General features: G+C 52.3%; 1 protein-coding gene across 4 annotated transcripts in view; it reads right to left on the minus strand.

The window, feature by feature from the left end:
* Positions 1-2939: 2939 nt before the first annotated feature.
* Positions 2940-25182, minus strand: part of Usp24 (ubiquitin specific peptidase 24) — a 143938-nt gene continuing 121695 nt past the window's right edge. For all 4 annotated transcript variants that reach the window (XM_045139213.1, XM_045139216.1, XM_045139215.1 and 1 more), the window contains 12 exons: positions 24578-24694; positions 23858-23950; positions 22384-22486; positions 20607-20728; positions 19027-19140; positions 16362-16427; positions 13997-14063; positions 11705-11783; positions 9112-9187; positions 8178-8264; positions 7787-7897; positions 2940-5476 (listed from right to left, as the gene is read on the minus strand). In XM_045139213.1, coding sequence (XP_044995148.1) covers positions 5414-5476; positions 7787-7897; positions 8178-8264; positions 9112-9187; positions 11705-11783; positions 13997-14063; positions 16362-16427; positions 19027-19140; positions 20607-20728; positions 22384-22486; positions 23858-23950; positions 24578-24694 — 1098 coding nt within the window. In that variant the 3' untranslated portion in view covers positions 2940-5413. The remainder of the gene's footprint in view (positions 5477-7786; positions 7898-8177; positions 8265-9111; positions 9188-11704; positions 11784-13996; positions 14064-16361; positions 16428-19026; positions 19141-20606; positions 20729-22383; positions 22487-23857; positions 23951-24577; positions 24695-25182) is intronic.

Below are 25182 nucleotides of genomic sequence, written 5' to 3' on the forward strand. Positions count from 1 at the left end.
TAGAGCAAGATCCTACATACCTCAAAAAAAAAAAAAAAAAAAAAAAAAAAGGGCTTGCCTGTCAAGCCTAAGGACCCTGGTTTGAGGCTTGATTCCCCAGGACCCACGTTAGCCCGACGCACAAGGGGTGCACACGTCTGGAATTCCTTTGTAGTGGCTAGAGGCCCTGGCGTGCCCATTCTCTATCTAGCTATCTGCCTCTTTCTCTCTCTGTCTGTCGCTCTTAAATTAAAAACAAAAAAAAAGGCTGGAGGGATGGGTTAGTGGCTAAGGCACTTGCCTACAAACCCAAAGGACCCAGATTCAATTCCCCAGGACCCACGTCAGCCAGATGCACATGGCACATGCATCTGGAGTTCGTTTGCAGTGGTTGGATACCCTGGTGGGCCCATTCTCTCTCTTTATCTGTCTCAAAAAAAAAGCTGGGAGTGGTGGCGCATGCCTTTAATCCCAGCACTCAGAAGGCAGAGGAGGATCGCCTTGAGTTCGAGGCCACCCTGAGACTACATAGTGAATTCCGGGTCAGCCTGAGCTAGAGTGAGAGCCTATGTCAAAAAAACAAAATAAACAACAACAATAATAAAGGATGGAAAGCTGTGGAGGTGTTGGCATCGGAGAAGCGAGGAAGGAGGCGGGCGTTAGTCAAGTTAGGCAGTGTTGGGTGCAGCCTTTCCAGAGAGTGAGAGGCAGTGGGGCTTGGGTGACCCACCCATGCTGGACACGGGCTGTCTTCTGGGTCCTGGCAGGTTACCGTGACCTGTGAGTCAGGCCGGATCCTGACTGGCTGCAATACCCTCTCCGGTGCCTTCCTCACGCGCGGGGCCTACGCTGTGGGCAACATGCGTGTGGCGAGGAGCTGTGACGGAGACTCAGTGGGCAGGACCCACAAGGAGGCCACCGTAGCCACTGCCATCTGCTGCCGGAGCCGGCCCTCGGTGCAGATCTCTGGGGCGGGCCAGTGACGGCCCTAGTCTGAATGGTGCCCTGGATGTGGAGATTGCCCCTCGTGTTTCCTGCTGGTGCCAGCCAGGGGTAGGAGACTCCTTGCCTGGGAGAACTTGGGCGTCTCACCCTGTGGGAAGCCCCTTCCCTCCCCCGTGGTAGAGGCGTGCACCCAGCATTCCATTATGAAGATGGGGTAAGCTGGGCTGGGCTTCTGCCAGCCGTGGGGAGGCTGGGATGGTCAAGTGTCATTCTGGGGAGGTGATGGCGGAAGGTGCCGGGGCCCTATCCCAACCTGCTCACTTTGGAGAAGCCTCGTTGGATTCCCTGGTCAAGCATGTGTGTGTGTGTGTGTGTGTGGGGGGGGGGTGTTCAGTTTTACAGTTAGCTGGAGTTGGGGGAATCGTGTCTCTGGTGGCCCCGCCTGTTTCTCCCAGTTTGCATCTGCTCCGGCTCAGGCTGTCTACCCCGATTCACCCAGCACTGACCTTTCAGTCTGCCGCGAAGGACCACGTGGGCCACGCCCCATCACAACCCTGGTCCCCTGTATTAACTGGCGCAGTACACATGGTCCCTTCCACTCGGTGGAGAATAGAGAAGACCAAGGAGGGGTGCCCAGTGAGCTCACACAGCTGGGGATGCTAGGACCTGAAGCTAGGCATTTTAGTATACCAGGCTGGGTATGCTAAGTTTAGAACGGGTACCTCCTTTTGCTAGACTGTGTGGAACCCCAGATCTCAGGCCTCACCAGCTTGTTCCTGGTCTGGCTCCCTAAGGCACAGGTCTTTCCCATGATTCCCTTGGCCCCATGGACAGGAGTCAAGTTGAGGCTGGAAGTTCACTCCCTGAGCACACCAGATATCGACCAAGCATGCCTCTCCCCTTTGGGTCTCTTCTCTTGCCTGTTTTATTTTTATTTTTTTTTAAATTTTTATTAACATTTTCCATGATTATAAAATATATCCCATGGTAATTCCCTCCCTCCCCAATTATTTTTATTTTTTAAATAGTAAGCTTTTCTGATCTGTTTTGCTTTTGTGACTTGATATTTATTTTGGGTTTTGTAGCGTTTTTATTATGTGATAAAAATAAAAGCGACTGGCCTACACTTGTCTAGGACGCCTGCTTACACCGGAATGAGAACTTACCCTCTGGGCCTCTTTTAGGAACACAGCGACCGCTTCCTGACCCCCTCCCAAGTGTGGGTATCTCATCCTGGAGGGCTTGCCGCCTTCTAGATGCTGGGTGGCCTGTGCGCAAGCCCAGCTCCAAATTCCCTTTTCACCTTTCTCTTCCCCCGGGGTGGCCACTGCGTTTGGCAGACTGAAAGTTTACCCTCAGTCCTCTGCAAGGAGACAGTTCCCCGGGGTTTCTGATTTGAAATGAAGCCTGACCCTGGATCTTTCCCTAGTTTGCAAAGCACAAATATAGCCCATTAATGCAGTGTGTGACCACCTCTGCCGCACGACCGCCCCCCCCCCCAAGTTAGTGTCAACGTCTTAAGCAAGTCTATAGCCTGTGCCAGTGACACGCGGAAAGCGTTCAAGTCGACGGATGCTCATGGCACAGACGCCAGTCCCGTGTGTGCAGCCGGAACCCGCCCAGGATGGCATAGGAGCACAGGCTGACTGGCTAGAGAGCCCTGTGTGAGTGAGCAGCTTCCTACGTTGTTGACAGCTGCCCACTGTAGTAGGGAAGAAGGCCTAGCTTTTAAGGAGAGAGGGATCTAGAAGAGGGGAGGGGACCTGTGTGAGTGACGCAGGTCGCTCTGAATGACACAGACCGAGGCAGGACCCTCAGTTTGACCAGATGTGGTGTGGACTGGAGAGGGAGGGGCTCCCGGGGTAGACAGCTGTACCCAAGCTTTGCAAGGAAACCCAGGGGAAGAGGGAAGATCAGTGAAAATCTATAGGACCCACACCCCTTCCTGCAGAGTGGCGTGGTATATGGGAAGGGGTCAGGAATATTGGAGAGAAACGTCTGTGAGACTCCAACTGTACATTTTTGAAAAATTTATTTGATACTCTCAGAGGCTTCCTAAGAACTCGGCCACACACAAACCAGATTTAGAACTCGGAGTCTCTCCTAGTTTAACTACTTCCTTTTGAAATTTTATAAACAAAGATTTTGTTTGTTTGTTTGTTTGTTTTGTACACAAGAGGTAGCAGAGGAAAATTCCAGTCTGCTTGTTCCAAGCTCAAAAGGTCCTGCGCACACCTGGGCGTCACCAGGGAGGGCCGGGTGAGTCTGGTGGCTCTACGGCTTCTTCTGGGTGTCGCTGACCACGTCCGTCAGTCCTGCCAGGACAGCCACATGAGAACGACTCGCTTGTCTGTCCCGAGGTGCCTTGGGGTCAGGATGACGGTCAGCTGGGGCTTGAGGGTTCCTTAAGAAGACACGGCATCCAGTTGATTGTGCAATTCCTGCTCACTTGCCAACCACTGTGAAAGGTTATAAAAACATCTTCGTCCAAACATTGGCAGTAAAAACGAGAACTCCTTCAAGGCAAGCCTGTCACAGTAGGCCGCGTCGTGGCGCTGCACTGAAGCCTTCAGCGGGCTTCTTGGGTGCTGGCGCAGTGGACAGGGTGATCTCGCAGCAGCAAGGTAACAAGCAGGACCCGAGTGGGGAGCGACAGGGACCCCGAGGCACGGAGCGGGCGCAGAAGGCATCGTTTCCATAGGAAATGAAGGGATTGACTACAAGTGGCATTCCACTCCTGAATTCGGGCTCCTGAGTGCGGCTGCCGGCGATGACATCCCACCGTGCATCATCGCCGGCGTCTCAATGCGGGTCCCACACAACCTTTCTGGAGGACGGGTGTGGAGAGAAGGTGAGTCGGGGAGGGAAACAGCGGGACACACGGGTGTTCGGGTATTCACAATCAACTTCAGACCGTCACATTCGAACCCGGCTCTAACAGCGGAACCACACCCAACTTGCTCCTTGCCTCTCTCTGCCCGCTTCCCTGAGGACACGGCTCTGCAAGGCGGCTCTTCCGTCTGTCTGCTGTGGGCTTGGACAGAAGCCAGCACTGGCTTGCGGCAGGTCATGGAATTACAAACTGAGGCGGCCGGCTGGCTGCCCAGGAACCTCCACCACAGGGGAGCAGTGAGGTGCATGGTCTCTGAGAGTGCACAGCCCTGCCATGTTGTCCCTGTGTCCCCAGGAATGAAAAGCGACCAAAAAGGCACTTTGGGGCCGGCTGTGCCTCTCTGACTTGGCAAATCTAGTGACATGACAGTGGCAAATCAGGCAGAACACGTAAATGAAGGCGAGGCAGGCGGAACTGCCAGCAACTCAAGATAGAAAACACAGAAAGTGGCCTCACACCCGGCCCTGAAGGGAGCGACTGCTGCTATGGGGCACTAGAACAAGCCGGATGGGTGTGAGCTGTTTTCTACTTATTTCTAGGACAGCAGGCCTTACACCTCGCCTCTTCAGTATTGGTGACACTGAGGAGAAGCCGAGTCTTGAGTTCCTTTCTGCAGTAAAGTACGCTGAGCCCCTCGAAGCAGTGTCACTGACCGAGGCTGTGAGCTCCACGTACAAGCAACACAAGGGCACAGTAATCACGCTTAAGCAAAATCAAATGATTGCAGATCACATGACTCCAGACAACCATTTATTCAATATGTCTCCAAGCATTAAAAAGATAATCTTGTGAAGTCGAACTCAATAAAACTATATTTTAAAGTGCTCTTAATGTGGTCGCTGCGAAGTCCGTCTTGGGAACAACGTGCACCTTCTCTAGTGGTCGTGGCCTAGGCTGCGAAGAACACAGTGTTCGCCACGCTTCCCGCCTTAACCATCCCAGAAAATAACTCAGGAGCTGAGCGATTTCCCACTTTTTGATGCTACTAACGTTTTTCAAGATCCAAGACAATACCCACAGCTCTCAAACTAACAGATCAGAAATTCTGTACAAAGAGGGAGACATATTAAATACAAGGGTCTATGTAAACTGGATTCAACAACTATTTTACAACAAAAAGATATTTTACCACATCTTTACATCATCTTAAATTGGATATTTCTATTTAATGTTACTGCAAGATTAAAAATTTGCCCATAAATCTAAAGGCTGCTTGCTTTTGTTATCTTGTTATTTTTTTCCTTAAAATATAAAAAATCGAGACTTTTTTTCTATCACATCACAAGGAAAGCCAAGGCTTTGTCCTCACTTGTGTGTTCATGTACCAGAAGTGGGCCACGGCTTCGCTCCTGCAGTCTCCTCAGATGTTAATCCACACGGACCCGCGGCAGTGGGTCCAGACACCGGTGCTCTCCCACCACCAAGCAAGCCCCCCAGCCTTCCAGGGGCCACAGAAGGCTTTCCTTCCGAACACACGGTCCTCCACTCACACACTCTTGGGAGCTGCCTGCGGGCCCTTCTAAGGGCTTCAAGGATGAGGTTTTGCTTTCCAAAAGGAGCTTATCAGCCTGTCCTGTCAGGTGCTGGGCACACTGTTCACGGATCGACATCGTCAAGGTCGCTTCTTAACTCACCAATCATCATGGGAGACTCTGAACCCTGTGGGAAAGTACAGGAAGTTCAGGTGTGTTCAGTTATAGCCAGGGGCAAAGTTTTCTTTTCTTTTTTCTTTGTTTATTTTTATTTATTTATTTGAGAATGACATGACAGGCAGAGAGAGAGAGAGAGAGAGAGAGAGAGAGAGAGAGAGAGAGGGAGAGGGAGGGAGGGAGGGAGAGGGAGAGAATGGGCACACTAGGCCCTCCAGCCACTGCAAACTCCAGACACATGTGCCACCTTATGCATCTGGCTAACATGGGTCCTGGGGAATTGAGCCTTGAACCGGGGTCCTTAGGCTTCCCAGGCAAGTGCTTAACTGTTAAGCCATCTCTCCAGCCCAGGGGAAAGTTTTCTACATACTTCTCCTTTACTTGTATCTGTAATTTAAGTATGTCCTCATGCATCAACTTACCTCTGTGGTTATTTGCAAAGTAATTAAATACAGTGGTAATTAGTAAGCCTTCAACTGGACAATTCATGATCATGCAAAACACTCTCAGCTGCATGATCTCACTTAGGCACTGAAACAAGCCCAGGGACTGGCCCAGGGACGCAGCTCTCCACTGCACACAGGCGGCTCCCTAGCGCCGAGCGAGCGATGGGAGAGCAGAGACGGGGACTGGCCACCTGCTCCGCTCCTCACACAGCACCATGCATCTGGCTTGCACAGCCGACAACTCGTTCTGAAGACCCACCGTGTGCCTTGGGACTGATCTAGGTTAAGGTAGGGACAGGGGAAGGGACAATGTCTTGGGGAAGGAACAGGGCATGACAGACTGAAATTCACAAGGTACCGAGGGGAGAAGTATACCGGGCTCAAGTTAGACAGGACTGTGGGGAGCATAGGGGCTTTCTCGAACAGCAAGGAAAATTCCTTGACAAGTTTCAGCAAGTGACCTGGAGGTAAGGGGTGAAAGCAGGGAATTCTCAGAGGTCCACAGAGCACAACGCTTGGGAGGAAGGAAGAGATGGGTGAACTAGGTATCAGAGTGGTGGGAATGGTCTGGGACACGGGGTGCTGTTTATGAGGTAAGGGTGTTGAGGGCGCTCTGCTTTCCTGGGAGGTATGGAGGTGCGGGGCATGCTGAGGAGTCTTCTGAGACACAGCAGGTGTGGACCTCAGGAACCCCCGAGCTGCGCGTTTCAGGAAAAGCAGTGATGGAGGCACTGAGTGTGGAGATGTGCACCACGTCCACTGCATGCTTGCTGGACGCTGATCTAGAAGTAGTCTGAGCAAGGTCAGAGGTGTCCAAGAAAAAAAAACACAGAGTGGGGTGAGATGAAAGGCACGGAGAAGCGTGTTTCAGAAAGGGGGGGCCAGTGCAGCACCAGAACACCCAGAGTGGGGTGAGATGAAAGGCATGGAGGAGCGTGTCTCAGAAAGGGGGGGCCAGTGCAGCACCAGAACACCCAGAGTGGGGTGAGATGGAAGGCACGGAGGAGCGTGTCTCAGAAAGGGGGGGCCAGTGCAGCACCAGAACACCCAGAGTGGGGTGAGATGAAAGGTACGGAGGAGCGTGTCTCAGAAAGGGGGGGCCAGTGCAGCACCAGCCGCCGCTGGGGGTGAGACCGCCTGCTACCCCAGCTGCGGAGCGGAGGAGAGGGGAGAGGCTGGAGGGGGCAGAGCGCGGGAGCTCAGGAGTCAGGAGAAGGGAGCGTGAAGACGACGGGGCGCAAGGGCTACTGAAGACGAGAGCAGAGGACCGCGTTAAAGGGCGGCAGGGATGGCAGCAGAACTTAAAATGTGGGCGAGGGAGGGTCGTGCGGGCGGGAAGAGGCGCAGCTCCTTCCCTCTCCCCGAGACCCACCCGGCTCTTGCAGCAAAGGAGAGCGACTGCTCGTGGCGCCCAGGCTGAGCCGCGCAGGGAGGGTTTCGAGGCGACGTGGGGAAGGAGCGACACGCCCGGGGCTGCAACTGCGCCAAGGCTGCCGGGGAGACGCCATGAGTGTGATCACGCTTGCATCTTGCAGGCACGCCTGCTTCGTAAACGCCTCTTTACTACAGCGATGAGGAGTGCACTTTCAGGTTTGTTAAAGCTAACTTCGACAATCCCGAGTGCCCGGGCGAGTAGGTGTCCCTCAGTTGCACGAGGCCTTTCCTTTCAGGCCCACATTTCCAGGAAGATGGAGGACAGCAAATGAGAGATTGTCGGCAACTGGGCAGCCGCGGACACCAGGGCGCCCGAGTCCACGTCACAGCGCGGCCCGGCCAACCACGCAGGCTTGCTGGGCGGAGCAGCCTGTCTCCCTCGGCCCCTGGCAAGCCCGAGAGCCAGCGCTGCCCTGCCAGCCAAGGACGGGCACTCGTACCTGCTGCAGGTGCCTCTCTCCGTTCTCGTTGGCGGGGCTGCTCTCCGAGCCATTGCTGCTTCCCGACGGCTCTTTTTCATTCAGCAAAGCTGTGGCGTAGGCCAGCGTGTCCTGCAGGAGGGTCAAGCACAGGAGGGTCGGGCGGCTCCTCAGCCACGGAGCCGCGCCGTCCGCGCTGCGCAGCAGCGCCCTACGCAAGGCAGGACCCAGCACCAACCCAGCAGCGCTCTGCTCGCTGCAACCCGCACAAGCACATGCCAACCAGCCCGGCGTTCCTGCCCACGTGTGCCCAAACTCAGCGGTTGCTTCTGTTTGTTCTCGTTTCCAACCCTCGCTTCTCTGAGCCATGCGCCGAGGGGTTTCCAAGCACATCAGGACAGACGGAGCTCACCTGAGCTGAAATGGTTCGCTGGAAGGTTTTTCCAGTTGAGGTTTCATTGGAGACATTGCTCTGTGGTGTCCAATAGTGCTCTGACATCTGGACGCAAGGTCGCAAGCACAGGTGGTAAGTACTCCCCCACAAGACCCCAGACCCCCATCCCTCGCCAGAGCGCACGCTGACCCGGGCGCCCGTTACCGCGGCCGGTCGTGGAGGGCTGACCTCCTCTACCGCCCTCAGCTACTCTTCACCCGGAGAACAACCTCAACCCGCAGTGCGTGGCCTTGCCCCCACCCCCCCTTGCAGGTGCCTACGAATAACTAACGGAGAATTCCAGAAACCAGCCAGGCCTAAGCTTTCAATTGTGTGCCAGTCTGAGTATTGTGATGGTATCATGTGCTGTCCTGCTTCAGACACACGAATCCTCCTGTCTAGCAACGAATCTACTTGACGTACACCATACATAAAACGATTTACACAGTTCAAACCCGTCACGGCTCCGTGACCCCGGCGTCAGCCCCGTCATGACGTCCGCGTCCTCACGCGCACACAGACGCCGCGCTTCCCAGTGTCCCAACAGGCACGAGCGCAGGGCGAGGCACTTTATTACCATATACTGTTACTCCTCTCCTGGTTCACTACCCCATTTTATCACTGCTGTTCCTCTCTTACTGTGCCTGATGCGTAGTGATCACCACAGGCAGGCGTGCATAGGAAGAAACTAAGTGTGTGCGGGGTTCGGTATAATCATACACCGGGCTCTTGGAACGTGAGCCCAGTGAGCGAGGGAGGCTGCTGCGTGGAGACACAGACTTAATGGATGCGTGTGCCTGGAGTCTGAAAGCACTGAGTCTACGCCACACGCTGGCAGACCTCGCCTCTTCCTGGAAGGATGTGCTGTCTCCGACTGCCCCGTCACGCCCACGGCAGCCCGCGCTTCAGTTACCTTCTTTTGCAGCCACTGCACGGCCCAGCTCCAGTGGTGGGAATTCTCCTTGAAGTAGTCTTTAGCAGCAGGACACCTGGTGACAGAAATCTTTCTTAGCCAGATGCCTTGCGCGTCGGTCGTGTGTGTGTGTGTGTGTGTGTGTGTGTGGCACATGTGTGCAGGTACGTGCATGGGCGGAGGCCGATCTTGCCCAGGAATCCCGTCTCTCTCTGTCTGGAGCAGTGGGATTACGGCAGGCCATCACATCCATCTGGCATTTATGAGGGTGCTGGAGATCCAAACTGCAGCCCTTGCTTCATGCATGGAGCCACCTCCTGAGCCCCTTTCTGCAGACACTCTTGCTCGTTTTTAACATCTGGAAACCTAAGTACTGCTTTCATTAAAACTAAATGTTTTACGTTACAGTTTTTCTGTTTGGATAGGTAAGACCTGCGTACACTTAAACCTTAAGACATGTAGCACAGTTTTTCTCTCTGGCCCAGGCTGACCTGGAACTCGCCCTGTAGTCTCAGGGTGGCCTTGAACTCACGGCGATCCTCCTACCTCTGCCTCCCGAGTGCTGAGATTAAAGGTGTGCACCACCATGCTCAGCTCACTGTCTGTAACTATTATTGATTAGTCCTGCTGAAAGTCAAAGCTGGAACACAAAAAATAAACCCTAATTTCAAAACAAGTCATACATATAATAAATAAATTCTTGAGAGGATCAAATTATGCTTGATTTTGTGATCTGCATAAGAGACTGTGGGAAAAATCATTTTAAAGCATGCCCTTTCATTTTTCTTTGCCTATCCAGAAAGCTATTCTTCATCGTGAAGTCAGCACTGAAACTCATGACGGCCCTCGCTGATGTATGCAGGGTGTGGACGCACACACGGGTACTGACGACTGACTGGCACCTGCTCCTGTGAGACATGCCGTGCCCAGCGCCACTGGGAGGCGCTCCTCTCGACACACTGACAACATCAAATCTAAGCAATAACATAACACAGTTATGGCGGGATGGCAGCTGCCTGCAAAATGACATCATCCAGAACACACGCTTTATTGTAAGTGTGTTCTAACTTATCTGTTAGAAGTTCAAGGCTGCAGATGAAGTGCCCAAGATTTCTCATTTCTTAAGTCTCACTCAAGACCAAGGATAGCAATCCTGATGGCCAAGACCCGGGAGCAAAATGTGCGCAAGCATAAAGGGTGACCTGGCGCCCGCGGGGCGGGCAGTGCAGCCTGTGCGCTAACCGCGGTCCCCACGCGGTCGCTGATCTTGGCTGACCCTGGGCTGCAGAAGGAGTTAAACCAGCCCCACACTAAGATTCCTCCTGACATTCAGCACCTGGGTCTCTCAAGTGTTCATCAATGCGGTTATGGATAAACAAAATGTGGCACATGCTAGAGCATGGACAAACCTAGAAGACACTGCCATGTGTGAAATAAGTTGGTCATAAAAACAAACAAACAGGGCTGGAGAGATGGCTTAGCGGTTAAGCGCTTGCCTGTGAAGCCTAAGGACCCCGGTTCAAGGCTCAGTTCCCCAGGACCCACGTTAGCCAGATGCACAAGGGGGCGCACGCGTCTGGAGTTCGTTTGCAGAGGCTGGAAGCCCTGGCGCGCCCATTCTCTCTCTCTCCCTCTATCTGTCTTTCTCTCTCTGCCTGTCACTCTCAAAAAATAAATAAATAAATAATTTAAAAAACAAACAAACAAACAAAAACAGCCTGGGCTGGAGAGGCGGCTCAGCAGTTCAGTTCCCCGGTATCTCTGGGTAGCTCGATGCACAGGATGGGGCATGCACCTGGAGCTTGCTCTGCACAGCAGGGGGCCCTGGCACAACTACGCATCCCCTCCCCCCTCAAACAAATAAAATTAAAAACAAATTCTGTATAATTCTACTTCTATAAGGTATCTAGTCAAATTCATGGGAACAAAAACTTAAGAGTCTTCGCCAGTAGCCAGGGGAAGAGACATTTGGTATTTGATGGAGTGCAGGGTTAGTTTTGGAAGAGTAAAGGGATTCAGGAGACGGCTGGCGAAGGCACCTGCACGCTGTGGACAAGCTTAGTGCCCCGGACCTGGGTGCGCAGCGAGGTTATGAAGGTACGGTTCGCTGAGGTGAGCGCCTTCGCCGTGGCGTCAAGCCTGCGTTTCGGTTTCGTCCTGAGACGCAGGCTTGCTACTCAGTCACGTGTGGAAAACAGGAGAGATGACGCAGGCAAGGAACCTGCTACAAGTGCTCCACGGCTCCCGGTGACGAGACGCTAATGGAAGGACTCTGGGGCTGGCCAGAAACTCTTGCACCTAAGGGCCTCATACCTGCCTCAGTTTCTGTCCTTCTGACTGGCCTGCTACCGCTTTTTTCTCCCCTGAAAACTCTCTAAGATCTGCTGCTCTATTCATGGCCCTCTTCACTTCTCTGGGAAGGTAACCTAATCTGAGTCGGTTTCTGTGCCTCCCAAGCAAATACCCTGACCGAGTCACAAGCTCGCTCAGGCCCCAAGACAAAGTGCACTTTCCTTTCTGCAGACATAACTGACCTGTAGTCCAACACCCCTTCCCTCTGCTTTCCACTTCCCATGAGAAAGTCCGTACTTACTTCTGAGCCAGAGTGACAAGAAATTTGACACACTGGTAGCACCGACTGCTGTCCACGTGGTTGCTGTGGTGCATCAAAGCTGGACGGAGAGAGAGAGGGGACAATTTAACAAGGCACTGGACTGAAAGCGGGTTCACGTAACAGCAAGCTTTCTTTTCTGTTTTTGGTTTTTCGAGGTAGGGTCTCACTCTAGCTCAGGCTGACCTGGAATTCACTCTGTAGTCTCAGGGTGGCCTTGAACTCACGGCGATCCTCCTGCCTCTGACTCCCAAGTGCTGGGATTAAAGGTATGCACCACCATGCCTGGCTAACTAACAGCACGCTTTCTTGTTGTGAAAATAATTTCATGTGGGAAGGTGGCAACTGAAACTACTAGAAACAACAGAATAATTCAACTTTGAATACTTTAATGAAATATTTAAAATATAGGAAGTTTGACTTTTAAAATGTTAAGAACTTCAGCTGGGCATCGTGGCGCACGCCTTTAATCCCAGCACTTGGGAGGCAGAGGTAGGAGCATTGCCATGAGTTCAAGGCCACCCTGAGATGACAGAGTTAATTCCAGGTCAGTCTGGAGCAGAGTGAGACCCTACCTCGAACCCCCCCACCAAAAAAAAAAAAGTTAAGAACTTCAACTGGTTGAGAGATGAAAAGCTCTAATACTTTGTAGTCTGGTTTGTTATTAGTTGTGTTTAATAAAATACTTCCTACTCTGCATTGTAGGGATTTATAAACAAATTCTCTTGCCCATGCTTTTCGTGTGGTTAGAGTCTTTTATGTTCCAAGAAGGCCTGGGTGCTGCTCTGATCAAAGTACACTGCTCCATCTTAAATCTCCGCTCTGCCATAAAAGAAGACCACCAATCCCCTCATGCTTCCACATGTGACTTCACAAAGGAGACATGTTCTGAGGAATGTGTTGTTAATGTTTTGTTTTTTTTGTTTTGTTTTGTTTTTTCCCCTCAAGGTAGGGTCTCATTCTGGTCCAGGCTGACTTGGAATTCACTGTGTAGTTTCAGGGTGGCCTCGAACTCATGGTGATCCTCCTGCCTCTGCCTCCCGAGTGCTGGGATCAGAGGCGTGCGCCACCACGCCCGGCTTGTGTTGTTAACTTTGACAGTGGGTAAAGATGAGAGTGAACCCCCACACAGGAAGACACCAGGCATACACAGTCCACCGCTGACAGAGACGCCATCGTGGCCCATGACTGTTAACTCGCCCGAAGTGACGCTGCTGGGGACGTGGCGGGTGGTGGGAGGCGCAGACCCAGTTCTGAGCTTGGAAAAGCCCGGGCGGCCTCCTGAGAAAGTCGGACCTGATGAGAACCCCACGAGAAGACACAGGGAGTGGGGGTCCGAAGACAATCGCGCTTTATGTACCTGACAACACTGTGACCAGAAGGAAACCTTTCTGTTCCACTAGTGGCCCTGTAGCCCGCAGAACCAGATCCAGAGCACCCCAGCCGGGGCGAGGACGGGTTGACACAGCACAGCCCCTGGTGGAAGGGTCTTGGGTGCTTTTTTTGTTTTTGTAAAGCATCTGTAGTCTACTTTATTGAAACGGATACCCATCAAAGGAGATTTATTAAAGTACCAAATAGCATGCATTGCTCTAGATCGCTAGGACATGTACTCTTGTTGATGTCCTGCACAAAAAGACATTTCTGAACACTGAAAGCACCGGAAGAAAGTACTTTTTTTTTAAAAACATGTCGTAGTACTTCAGAAAGTATCAGTCTCCAAATGTGCTCCTATAAGAATCAGTTCCCTTCCGTGCAGACTTCGGCTCGGCTCGCTGTCTTCTGGGTGCACTCGGCCAGCATCTGCCGACCGCGGTAAGAGGCGGTGACGGAGGCGGCGGGGGCCGGCTTCCTTTACGCCGCCACGGCCGCCCTCTCTCTTTCTCTCTCTGCTTCTGCGTTAATGTGGTTGCTCGTACAGTAAAAACAATCCTGTTTACTAACCTGTTTTCTATACTAGTTAACAGGAACTTTTGTAGCTGAGCAATCTCTTCTACCCATGTTTGAGCTCCAAACTACCATCTCAGCTCAGCCAAGCCAAGGGCCGGCAAACTCCAGGTCCGACTGGGAATGCTGCTGTCCACAGACCCGTCACCGGGTCCTTGGGTTCCAATGCCTGTTCAGAATGGGGGACCCAGGGGCCCTACCCCCACTTCTCATGCGGCAGTCGCTCCTCTAAGTTGGGGAGAGCAGTGGGGCAGCACCCGGATTATCAGCACCCAGGTTACGTGCAAATTCACCGCAGACCTTTTGCCCACAGGCCAGCATACTTGCCTAGTAATCCGTTTTCTGTCTCAAACACGAATTTGATTCGCTCTACTTGTATGGGGTCTTCAATGACCTGTGGCAGGAAGAGGCCAAGGTTAGGGAGCAAAAGCAGCAGCCCGCGCCCAGGCACCGGCGCCTCTCCACAGTTCCACCCAAGAGATGGCGGTCTACCGCGCCACAACCCAGCACGGAGGAGCGTCCTGATGTTGCCAGGTGTTTCAAACACATCCCTAACTTCAACCAAGACGTAAGATTATTATTAAAGACCCATCCATTTCTGTTATCCACGACCCCAGTAACCACACCACCGTTCTCGCTCGGAAGTTACCCACTCGGGCCGCGGGCTGCACTGAGGACTGGTGAGGGACGTGCGCAGCGTGGAGCTGCTGTCGGCCGGCTGGGCAAGGCCCAGAGTGGCCTCGGGAAGCAGAACCTCCCCAGAAGAGTTCGGAAAGGGACTTGGGGCAGAGGGAGGCAAGGAATCAGAAAGATGGGCTTTTAGTGTACGCCTGCCAGGACGCACTCTCATGTTTGAAGCCGTCTTAATGCCTTTGAGCCGAGGCCTACGGTTAAGTCCTGGGATCGAGGAGACACCATTAGCTCATATCAACCTCTCAAACTCTGGTGATCCCGTCTCTGTCCTTGCTGCTCCCTCCCGTCACCATCCCCCACCGCTGCTGCTTCTTCCACACAAGTCTAATTATGCCACATCTTTTATTTCTTTTTAAAAAGTTATTATTTTTTCTTAGCATACAGACATATAGATAACTAGATTTCTACTTACATATATACAATATCAACCTATTAAGTACCCTCCTCCCTTCCTTTCTCTTCCCTTTATGTCTCCTTTTTAACTTTCTGGCCTCTGCTACTAAGTATTTTCCTTCTCACGCAGAAGCCCAGTCATCTGTAGCTAGGATCCACATATGAGGGAGAACATGTGGCGCTTTATGCCACATTCTTGCCAGGTTCCTGTACAGCTTTGGGGTCTCCAACCCTGCTCGCTTCCTCAGTCCTCCCTTCCAAACCATTGCCAGAGGGGGGTCTTTTCCCCCACCATTGACAGCGGGGTTGCAAGCTAAACACCTTCAGAGGCTGAGGAGACAACCAAGGAGAGCAAAGAGGAGGCGGAGACAGTCAGGAGCAGAGAGGACGGTGGGGGAACTGGACAGCAGTGACGCGCCGGCCTATGCAAAGGGAACGCAGGTTCCGGGCTCAGAAACTGCTGCTTCCTGAAATGGGACTGACAGGCTTTAGACTGTGAGCAATGCACAAGTACTGGCCGACCCTGCAATGACGCCCCAAGCTGAACCGCAGATACATGATTCCGACTTCAGAAATTAAAACAAAAAACAATTTGGGCAAAACAATTTGGAGGTGGACGTTGGCCTCTAGTTCCCGTGCACATCCTGTGGTCTACAGGAAGAAGTTAGTATGGCTGGTGTCGGTGGACAGGCCTTCTGTAACCCGTCTGGGTTCTCTCCCCCCAGTCAGACTTCCACAGCTTACAGAGCTGCTAAGGACAAAAGAGAGCCTGAGCTCTGTGGCCAGATTTGGTTCAGATTCTGGCTGTCACAGGCCCCAGAGCTGCAAAGGCAGCATAAGGCAAACTGCCCACCCTCTCCTCTAACCTCAGCGTCTAGGACAGTATCTTACCCACCCTCTCCTCTAACCTCAGCGTCTAGGACAGTATCTTACCCACCCTCTCCTCTAACCTCAGCGTCTAGGACAGCATTTTACCCACCCTCTCCTCTAACCTCAGCGTCTAGGACAGCATCTTACCCACCCTCTCCTCTAACCTCAGCGTCTAGGACAGTATCTTACCCACCCTCTCCTCTAACCTCAGCGTCTAGGACAGTATCTTACCCACCCTCTCCTCTAACCTCAGCGTCTAGGACAGCATTTTACCCACCCTCTCCTCTAACCTCAGCATCTAGGACAGTATCTTACCCACCCTCTCCTCTAAACCTCAGTGTCTAGGGATAGCATTTTGCTGATTCTGATTTTTTTTTTCCTGCTTTCACTCACATTCCTGAAATCCAAAAGCATCCTAAGGTCGATTGCCTCCCGTTCCGTTTCATGTTTTCTGAACATGGGACACATGACAGAGCAGGAAAGATCAACCGCGCAGCCCTGCAGCTCGGAGCGCCGTCTCCAAGGCTAACAAGCACAGTGCGTCGCGCACCGGCCACCTGCTGCTCCTCCTTGGCTTTTGCCCTGTGCCCATCTCTAAGTCAGCAATGCACAGAGCACACGTCTGGCAGGAAGAAGCCTCACTCGGTGGAGGCCAAACGAGCGGGAGACGGTGCGAGAACGAACGTCTGCGGGCCTCCCAAGCGCTCGGCGCAGGTAGCCGGCGGCGGTGACTTACCAGGATCTCGTGAAGCAGCTGGAACGTGCTCTTCAACTCGTGCGGGGGAGCGGTTTCCAGCTGATTCTGAAACAGATTTTTGAAAGGGCAAAAATTCAGTGGACAGCACAACGTTGCAACCAAGCCCTCTGCTACCTCTACTTGGCTGACCCTGGGCCAGTCAAGAGTCTCTGGGTCTCAGTTTTCCCAATGCTAACTCTGGGGGTAAATGCTCTTCTAAGGCTCTTCCAGGTCAGTAGTCCATGACACTTTGCAGTGACATTAGAGAAAACAGGAAAGAAAGGAAAATGGAGAATTAAAAAAAATTATTTGAAAGAGGCAGAGAGAACAAGAAGCAGATAGAGAATGGCCATGCCAGGGCCTCCAGCCACTGCAAACCAACTCTAAATGCATGCGCCCCCGTGTGCCTCTGGCTTACGTGGGTCCTGGGGAATCGAACCTGGGTCCCTGGGTTGTCCAGGCCTGTGTCTTAACCACTAGGCCATCCATCCAGGCCCCAAATTTAAATTACTATGTCCCAGGCTTACATGTGTTTACGTTCTCTTTCGTCCTACAGAATATGGTAACGTAACTAGGGTAACGTAAATGGGAAAGCCTTGAGGTGGGCTCTGAGAGAAGCACGTGAAAGTCCTGAAACAGAAGCAAGTGCTAAAACACATGAGCTGTGTCGTCGAGCACCTCCTGCATGTACGCGTGTGAGGCGGGAGGAGGAGGTGCTAAAACACATGAGCTGTGTCGAGCACCTCCTGCATGTATGCGTGTGAGGCGGGAGGAGGAGGTGCTAAAACACATGAGCTGTGTCCGAGCACCTCCTGCATTGTACGCAGGTGTGAGCACCTCCTGCATGTACGCGTGTGAGGCGGGAGGAGGAGGTGCTAAAACACATGAGCTGTGTCGAGCACCTCCTGCATGTATGCGTGTGAGGCGGGAGGAGGAGGTGCTAAAACACATGAGCTGTGTCGAGCACCTCCTGCATGTACGCGTGTGAGGCGGGAGGAGGAGGTGCTAAAACACATGAGCTGTGTCGAGCACCTCCTGCATGTACGCGTGTGAGGCGGGAGGAGGAGGCGTCACCGCAGCACAGCGCGCACTGCGCAGCTGCCGGCCGGGGCCGAAACAGCACCTTGTCTGCCGTACCCACTCCACTCTCGCCGCCTACAAGCCAAGGGCTGGCCTGCCCATGCGGTAGAGGGGAAGCTGCCCACGACTGCCATCCCAGAGCCCGTAAGACACGCAGGAGGAGACTCCGTCTCCCCTGGTGTGTGGGTAAAATGCCTTTTGCTGAGAGTCGGAAGAACCCACGAGCCACCTACTATTCACAGCACACACACCACTACTTGTAAGCAGGGCTCCGTGAACGTCTACTGATACGGAAGAACTTCCGCTGGCAGAAACCAGTACAAATAGTGTAATTTTAAAAATTTTAATTAATTTATTGGGGGGGGGGGAGAGAGAGAGAATGGGCGCACCAGGGCCTCCAGCCACTGCAAACGATCTCCTGATGCGTGCGCCCCCTTGTGCGTCTGGCTTACGTGGGTCCTGGGGAACGGAATCAGGGTCCTTAGGCTTCGCAGGCAAATGCCTTAACTGCTAAACCATTTCCCCAGCCCAAACGGTATAACTTTTATATCAACGGCCTGGAAGGAGACATTCCTGTGTGACTGGCTAGAGGCCCTGGCATGCCCATTCTCTGTCTCCCCCTCTCTCTCTCAAATAAATAGCATACTGAAAAGCACATGCATGCTTAGATGTTTTCTACGGCATCTAGGAAGGCGGCAGGCAGCACGGGCGAGAGCAGAGGCCTTGAGGGACATTCTTAGTTAGGTCCGAGCTCCCAGCCCACCAGGCTATGACCCCGGGTTGTGTTACTAAGAAATGGCACCAACAAGAATGCCTATGTCACAGGACTTACTGAGAATTAAGCACGTTAAGTATTTAATACGACTGACTGGTGGGGCTCTGTCACCCAGAGGGTACAATAAGTGACAGTGATTACCATACTGACCAGCGTGTCACAGTGACCTATACCACCATGACAAGATGAGAAAACCCTATTTTTTAGACAATGCATGGGGAAAACCAACTTCAGCCAATAATGGTCACCATGGCATTAGTATTAGCTACAAACTATTCTCCTTGGCTAGTTGAACAACTGAGCCATATGCAGATGCTAGCTAGCCTTAGGAAGAGTATGGTCGTAAGAAAAGCATGGCACACAAACAGAAGCATAGCACGGGCAACCTTTCATGGTGTGGAAAAGTTTACATGACATCAAGTGAGAACGAGAAAATTATAAACATAATAAATAAATAAAGGATAAATTAATAAGTAAAGAGAATGTTCCTGTTGGTCATCACTGAATAGTGGGATTCTGAGCTCTTTTCTTCAGTCTTCAAAAATGAACATGATACTTTTTTTTTTTCTTTTCGAGGTATAGGGTCTCACTCTAGCCCAGGCTGACCTGGAATTCACTATGGAGTCTCTGGGTGGCCTCGAACTCACAGCCATCCTCCTGCCTCTGCCTCCCGGGTGCTGGGATGAAAGGTGTGTGCTACCACGCCTGGCGTACTACTATGTTTATGGGCAGGGAAAGTGTTATCACAACAGCGTCTTGCCACGTCCACGGTGCGCCGCAAACCGTGGGGAGGCAGCGCCGAGGGCTCACCTTAATGAAGTGCAGCACTGTGAAGGAGACGTGCTCGTTACAGAAGCAGCAGTAGGCGACCATCTCGATGAGCGCCACGGGGGAGCTCGTCAGCTCTCGCAGGGCGAGCATGACCTGCGGGGAGGACACGCGGGGCTCAGGTCCATGGGGGGGGGGGTGAGGGTCCCGCAGCCCGCCCGACACCGTCACAGCCTGTGCAACCCGCACGCGCCCTCCCCTCTGGACAGGGTCACCACCACTGACTTTCAGAGGCAAATGCCTTGAAAAGTGAATAACTGATTGATTTAAAGAAAAAAAGATAAGCTTGAAATAGGACATACAGCACATGTTGACGTGGCATCTGTATGTCAAACTCAGTTTTTACGTTTGTTTTGTTCTTCTTTTATTTATTTAAGAGGGAGAGAAGGAAAGAGAAACAGGCAGATAGAGAATGGACACATTAGGGCCTCCAGCCACTGCAAACAAACTCTAGATGCATGCAGCTCCTTGTGCATCTGGCTTATGTGGGTCCTGGGAGTTGAACCAGGGTCCTTTGGCTTTGCAGGCAAATGCCTTAACCACTAAGCCATCTCTCTAGCCCCTTTTCTTTCCTTTCCTTTCTCTTTCTCCTTTCCCTCCCCTCCTCTTCTCTTTCTCTCCTTTCTTTTTTAAGTGGTAGGGTCTCACTCCAGCTCAGGCTGACCTGGAACTTACTCCGTGTTCCAAGGTGACCTTAAATTCATAGCAATTCTCCTACCTCAGACTCCTGAGTGCTGGAATTAAAGGTGTGCACCACCATGCCAGGATTAAAATCGGGTTTTGGAAAGCAGCATGATGGGGGAGGTGAGAACCAGCCACACAACTGGTGTCCTGTGGAGGTCAGCCTACTCCCATACCCGAGTGACTTAAAACAGTGTGGTTCCCAGTTGTAGTGCAAGAGCAGACAGACAGACAGACAGACAGGGAACTCAGCTCTACTGTGATAAAGCCTCTTCGGCAGTGTAGTGCCGCTCAGCTTGCCTGCGAGGCCACTGTCTGCGCAGGACCTGGCGGGCAGCACCCTGCTCTACACGTCCCAGTGCGAGCACACGTGGACGCTTGCACGCCCGCCCGCGTGGACGCCTACAGGGCAGGGCATAGAGTCCAGGGCCGTCCACACGCCTGACAAGCTCCCTACTGCTCTGCTACCCCTCATTATTTCTTTTTTTTTTATTTGTATTTTAATTTTATTTTGTTAAATTTTTATTAACATTTTCCATGATTATAAAATATATCCCATGGTAATTCCCTCCCTCCCCACTCCCACCCTTTCCCATTTGAAATTCCATTCTCCATCATATTACCTCCCCATTACAATCATTGTAATTACATATATACAATATCAACCTATTAAGTACCCTCCTCCCTTCCTTTCTCTTCCCTTTATGTCTCCTTTCCCCCTCATTATTTCTTTTAGACACACGTAGAGAAAATAATTACTGCTGACCTTAACAATGCTCTCTTGGCCAGGATAACTTGTAAAATATAACAACAAGATGATTTCTGCTCAAATGGGAGAAAGTAACCTAAGCACAGATGGCTCCGGTGTCCTGAGTACCCACCTCCAGCAGGTACGGTTTCCCTTCAGACAAGAACAGCAAGGCTTCCACTTGCTCGTGGAGGGGCAGCAGGGGGCTGGAGGGAGCCACGCTGGCAGGCAGCCGCTGTTTAAATGCGCCGGGAGCTTAGAGAGACCAGAGACAATCGGGCTAACAAGCGCTCTCACGCGCTGCCACCGCATGAGCAGACGGCACAGGACCCGGGCTCGGCGCTCGCCCACAGCTTGCTCTGCAGGGAAGCGGCCCGTGTGGACAGCGCGCCTTGGCCATGGCTGCGGACTCCGAGCGACTTCTGTGCAAGGCAAGCTCTCCAGAGACAGCCGTATGTGAGAAGTGCCAGAGCTGCTGCTGAAGAGACGCCTGGCAGCTCATCTTTGATCCTCAAACAACTGTCTTCAAAACTCACACTACACTAGATAGGCTCAGCCTACGGAAGGAGCCGTCTCGTTTTCTAGAAGCAGGAGGATGCAAACTAACTTTATTGTGCAGACCTGCCTGAACTCACACAAACCCTACTCTGAACCCTCCGCGGGTCCCTCTGGCGTGCTTCTCCGGGTCCTCCTTTAGATGGGACACACACCAGCCTCTGAGGCCACACACGTCACTTACCAGACGTCACACAGGGAGAGACAAGATCCCTGAGCCAGTGTGTCGGGGGACGGAACACAACAAATACTGTCACTGCGCGGCCGCTGCCGCTGTCAGGACGAGTGCGCACAGGTGCCGAGCAAGCACACGGGACACCGTGACCTCGCTGCTGGTGCGCGGCAAAAGCGAGGACGCTACCTAGTCTAACTTATATTCAAATGTATTTCACTAATTACTTTACATACAACCTCAACTTCTGTTATATTGGTATTTTACCTAATTAGTCCTTATTTCGCCTGGGAAGTGACTTTTTTGTTGTGTGTATGTACACTCGAATGCTATGTGTGTGTGGTCAGAGGACAACCGTGGGTATTACCCTCAGGGACTCCAGTCACCTCTTTTTTTCTGGTTTTTCGAGGTAAGGTCTCACTCTAGCCGAGGCTGACCTGGAATTCACTATGGAGTCTCAGGGTGGCCTCGAACTCACGGAGATCCTCCTACCTCTGCCTCCTAAGTGCTGGGATTAAAGGCGTGTGCCACCACGCCCGGCTCTCCTTTTGAGACAAGGTCCCTCACTGATCCAGAGCTCAGCAAGCAGGCTGGATAGCCAGCCAGCCAGTTCCAGGGATCTTGCTGTCTGTCTCCCAGGGCTGGGGTTACGGGTGTGCATGTGTCATGCCTGGCACTGACTTGGGTGCTGAGTGTGGAACTGAAGTCCTCACACTTGTGGGGCAGGCACTTTCTCCACCCAACCATCTCCCCAGTGCCTGAGAGTCGTGTTTTTAGCATTTTTGTTGTGTGAAAGGCCCCACGGTTCTGGGGTTTGCTCACACTCATAGGGCTGGGAAATGACAGCCCACACTTTGGCCATTGTCCCCGCGTCATCAGCTTTTCACATGATGGTGACAAAGGCCTTTTAATCTGAGCAGGTTTAGAAAGAAACAAGCTTTTCCGTCCCACACCCCCCCCACCTCACAAATTAATGACTGACTCAACTTCTCATGACAAATTAGTAAAACGAAGTAGGGCTTAGCATTAATTAAAAGAGAAATTTTAAGAGTGCCACAAATATAAAATAGCCAAGTGAGAAACAAGTACTGTTCTTTCAGTTGCTAATATCAGAACTTTACATGCTAGGTAAATCCAGCGTCCCTTTGCGTTTCTGACTGATGAAAGATAAACTGAGGCTCACCGACATTCCTCTGGGAAGAGACATCCGAATGCAAGACAAGCAACGCAATAGTGTTATGGAGATTCCCAAATTCCCGAGCTTGCGCTGAACTCCATCGGCGGATCTGTCATCAGAGAAGGTGAAACACGCTAGTGTTCTAGGTGGGGACATGAGCGGATAATTGGTGATTTAATGGGTATTTCTAAACGTTCACAGACGAGGTCAAGGTATACACAATCACTAGTCTTAAGCTATCTCAAGGGGGGTGGTTTCCCTCCTGCAGACATACTAACTCAGGTTCTAGAACCAACCCGCTCCTGGATGCAGTTCAGGTCCTGCCTGCCTGTGCCAGGTCATTTTCCAGAGCTTCAGAATGACGGGGAAGGCCATGCGGCCGGGGCTGGGGAGGCCTGGCGCTGCTGCGGCCCCTCACTTACGAGGGCAAGTTCTCGGTGACAGGGTCTGGCCCCACGTCGTGTGCAAAGAATGCTGAAGTGTCCCGCTTTCACTACGAGGACCACGTCCAATACTAAGACTGAAAGCGCTTCTGAAATAATGTGTTCTGCAAATGCAAAACACTGACCGTCTGTGCAACACACGTGCGTGTAAACCAGTCACCAGAGTGCCTGTGATGCTGGAAAACCGAGCACACGCGACACCCCTAGCAGGCTATGCTGTGGGCACCTGGTCGTCAGGACGTGCCGGGGGGGGGGGGGTGCGGGGGTTGAGCCGGGGCAGCAGGTCCGTCCTCAACGAAGCAAGGACCTCTGGCCAGGGGTGCACGGCAGAGCAGGGCGAGGCTCGGGGCTGACCTCGCTGGGCGCAGGTGGCATTCTTGTCCCACCAGCACATTAGCCCTGTGACCTTCTGCAAACTAGTCAGCACGGCTGTGCCATCCCCGTGCCTCCGAATGGAGGCGACGCTGCCTGTTGTCCTGAACTGCGAGGTCCAAGGTGCCATCAAGGAGGAGACAGCCTCCTTACCTCTACTCCATGCCAACACCTTACGTGTTTAGAGTATCTCAACAGCAACAGTAAACCATAGATGGGAAACACAGGATACAGACTTTCAAACAGGAGAGTCATGTGTGGACGAGGGCGATTCAGCTGTTTTAAACCAGCGTTCCGGGAACGACACCATCCTTCCCTCTGGCTAAACACACTGAGCCCACAACGGCACTCCGCTTGAAACAACCCGAGCCACCCTCACACTATTCACGGCCTCAGAGAGGAAAGCGGAGGACCCCGATGCCACCAAGTTCTTGGTCTTTTGAACCTCACCTCTCTTTTTCAGTTAGGCTCTACTTCCCCTCCTACTGACGCACATGTCTAGTCAGTCCCTTGTACGTGTTATCATGAGACTAAGTTTCACGAACAGGTTATGTAACTCCTGGCCTGCAGGGAACGTGAGCACCTGCGCAGTATCAGTGCCCGGGGCCTCACAAAGGAGAACACGGGGGCGTCTAAGGAGAGCCGGGAAGGGAAGCAGTCGTCACCTGAGTGCTCTGCCGGTTGGCCCCGAGGAGGAAGGTGACCATGTGCCGAAGCGCCGAGTGCCTCAGGAGTAGGTCCACAGCCCTGATCCCTTGCTGGCGGAAGACAGTGAGAGCAGCAAGTTACAGTCCCATCCGGACAAGAACCCGGGCTCTAAGAACATAGCTCGGTGAGAAGTTTCATGACGTCAGTATTTTTTAAATGCTGCAACTTTGTTTGTATCAAGTTCCTGTTAAAATCTAACTTGATTTTTTGAACATGTTAACTACTAATTCTGATGCTGTCTTCCACCGTTATCAGAGAGTAACTACATTTACATGTATCAGAATTCTTGGCGTAATCTGATCTAAATTCTTAAAAATGTAGATTTTCTTTTTGGTTTTTGGAGGTAGGGTCTCACTAGCTCAGGCTAGGCTAACCTGGAATTTACTATGTAGTCCCAGGGTGGCCTTGAACTCATGGCGATCCTCCTACCTCTGCCTCCCCAGTGCTGGGATTAAAGACCTGCGTCACCACATCTGGCAAAAACTTATATTTTTAAGAAGCATTCATAAAATCTTATCATGTGAGAATGTATAATAACGAGTCCAATTGTTTTCTTCATTTAAAATTTCTTTGTATTACATACTCAGATGCACTACTCTTGCCCTACGAAGCCAAACTTTTCTTCCTATCATGAATCTTCTATACTACGAGAAAATATTAGAAAAAAATTCATTCACCTTTTGTACAAAAGTGTTGAACAGGAAAAAGTACTGAGCGCAGTTTTTACAATTTTCGGGGACATCTTTATCCAAGAGAGCCAGCAGTACTTCCAGTAACTGGTGAAGGCTTTTTAGCTGGTTAGAGGAAAGAAGAGATTGCGTGAAGAGGCTACTGGCCACAGACACTTGGCACGTGAGGTAAGCCACCCCATGGGCACAGGGGGACGAAGGGGCTAGTCGCATTTTTGGACGGGTCTGTGCTTTGGAGCACAGAGCTGCGCGCCACCTTCCAGAGAAGACTGCCACTGCAACATGCCTAGCGCGGCGCCCGCTGTTACTTCCGACCGCCAGAGTCAAGGCTCAGTGCCCCTGCCCAGCGGTCACTGTGTCCCGAGAGTCAACCTTCCCGTGTCTTAGGAGCGGCGGCTCAGGAGACGGAGCCGAGCCCGTGCGCTAGACTGCTCCTCCCCAGTCACCCAGGCGGGGTCAGCGCAGACACAGGCAGAGGGCCGGGAAGCAAGCCCGTGGGGCGCGTGGGGAGCCACAGCCTCACAGGGTGACAACGGCAATACCAGCTCAACTAGGAACTTACTTGAAAGCCCGCGAACGCCGCATGGAAAGCT

This window comes from Jaculus jaculus, chromosome 21 (genome assembly GCF_020740685.1).
Source record: "Jaculus jaculus isolate mJacJac1 chromosome 21, mJacJac1.mat.Y.cur, whole genome shotgun sequence".
Lineage (NCBI taxonomy): Eukaryota > Metazoa > Chordata > Mammalia > Rodentia > Dipodidae > Jaculus > Jaculus jaculus.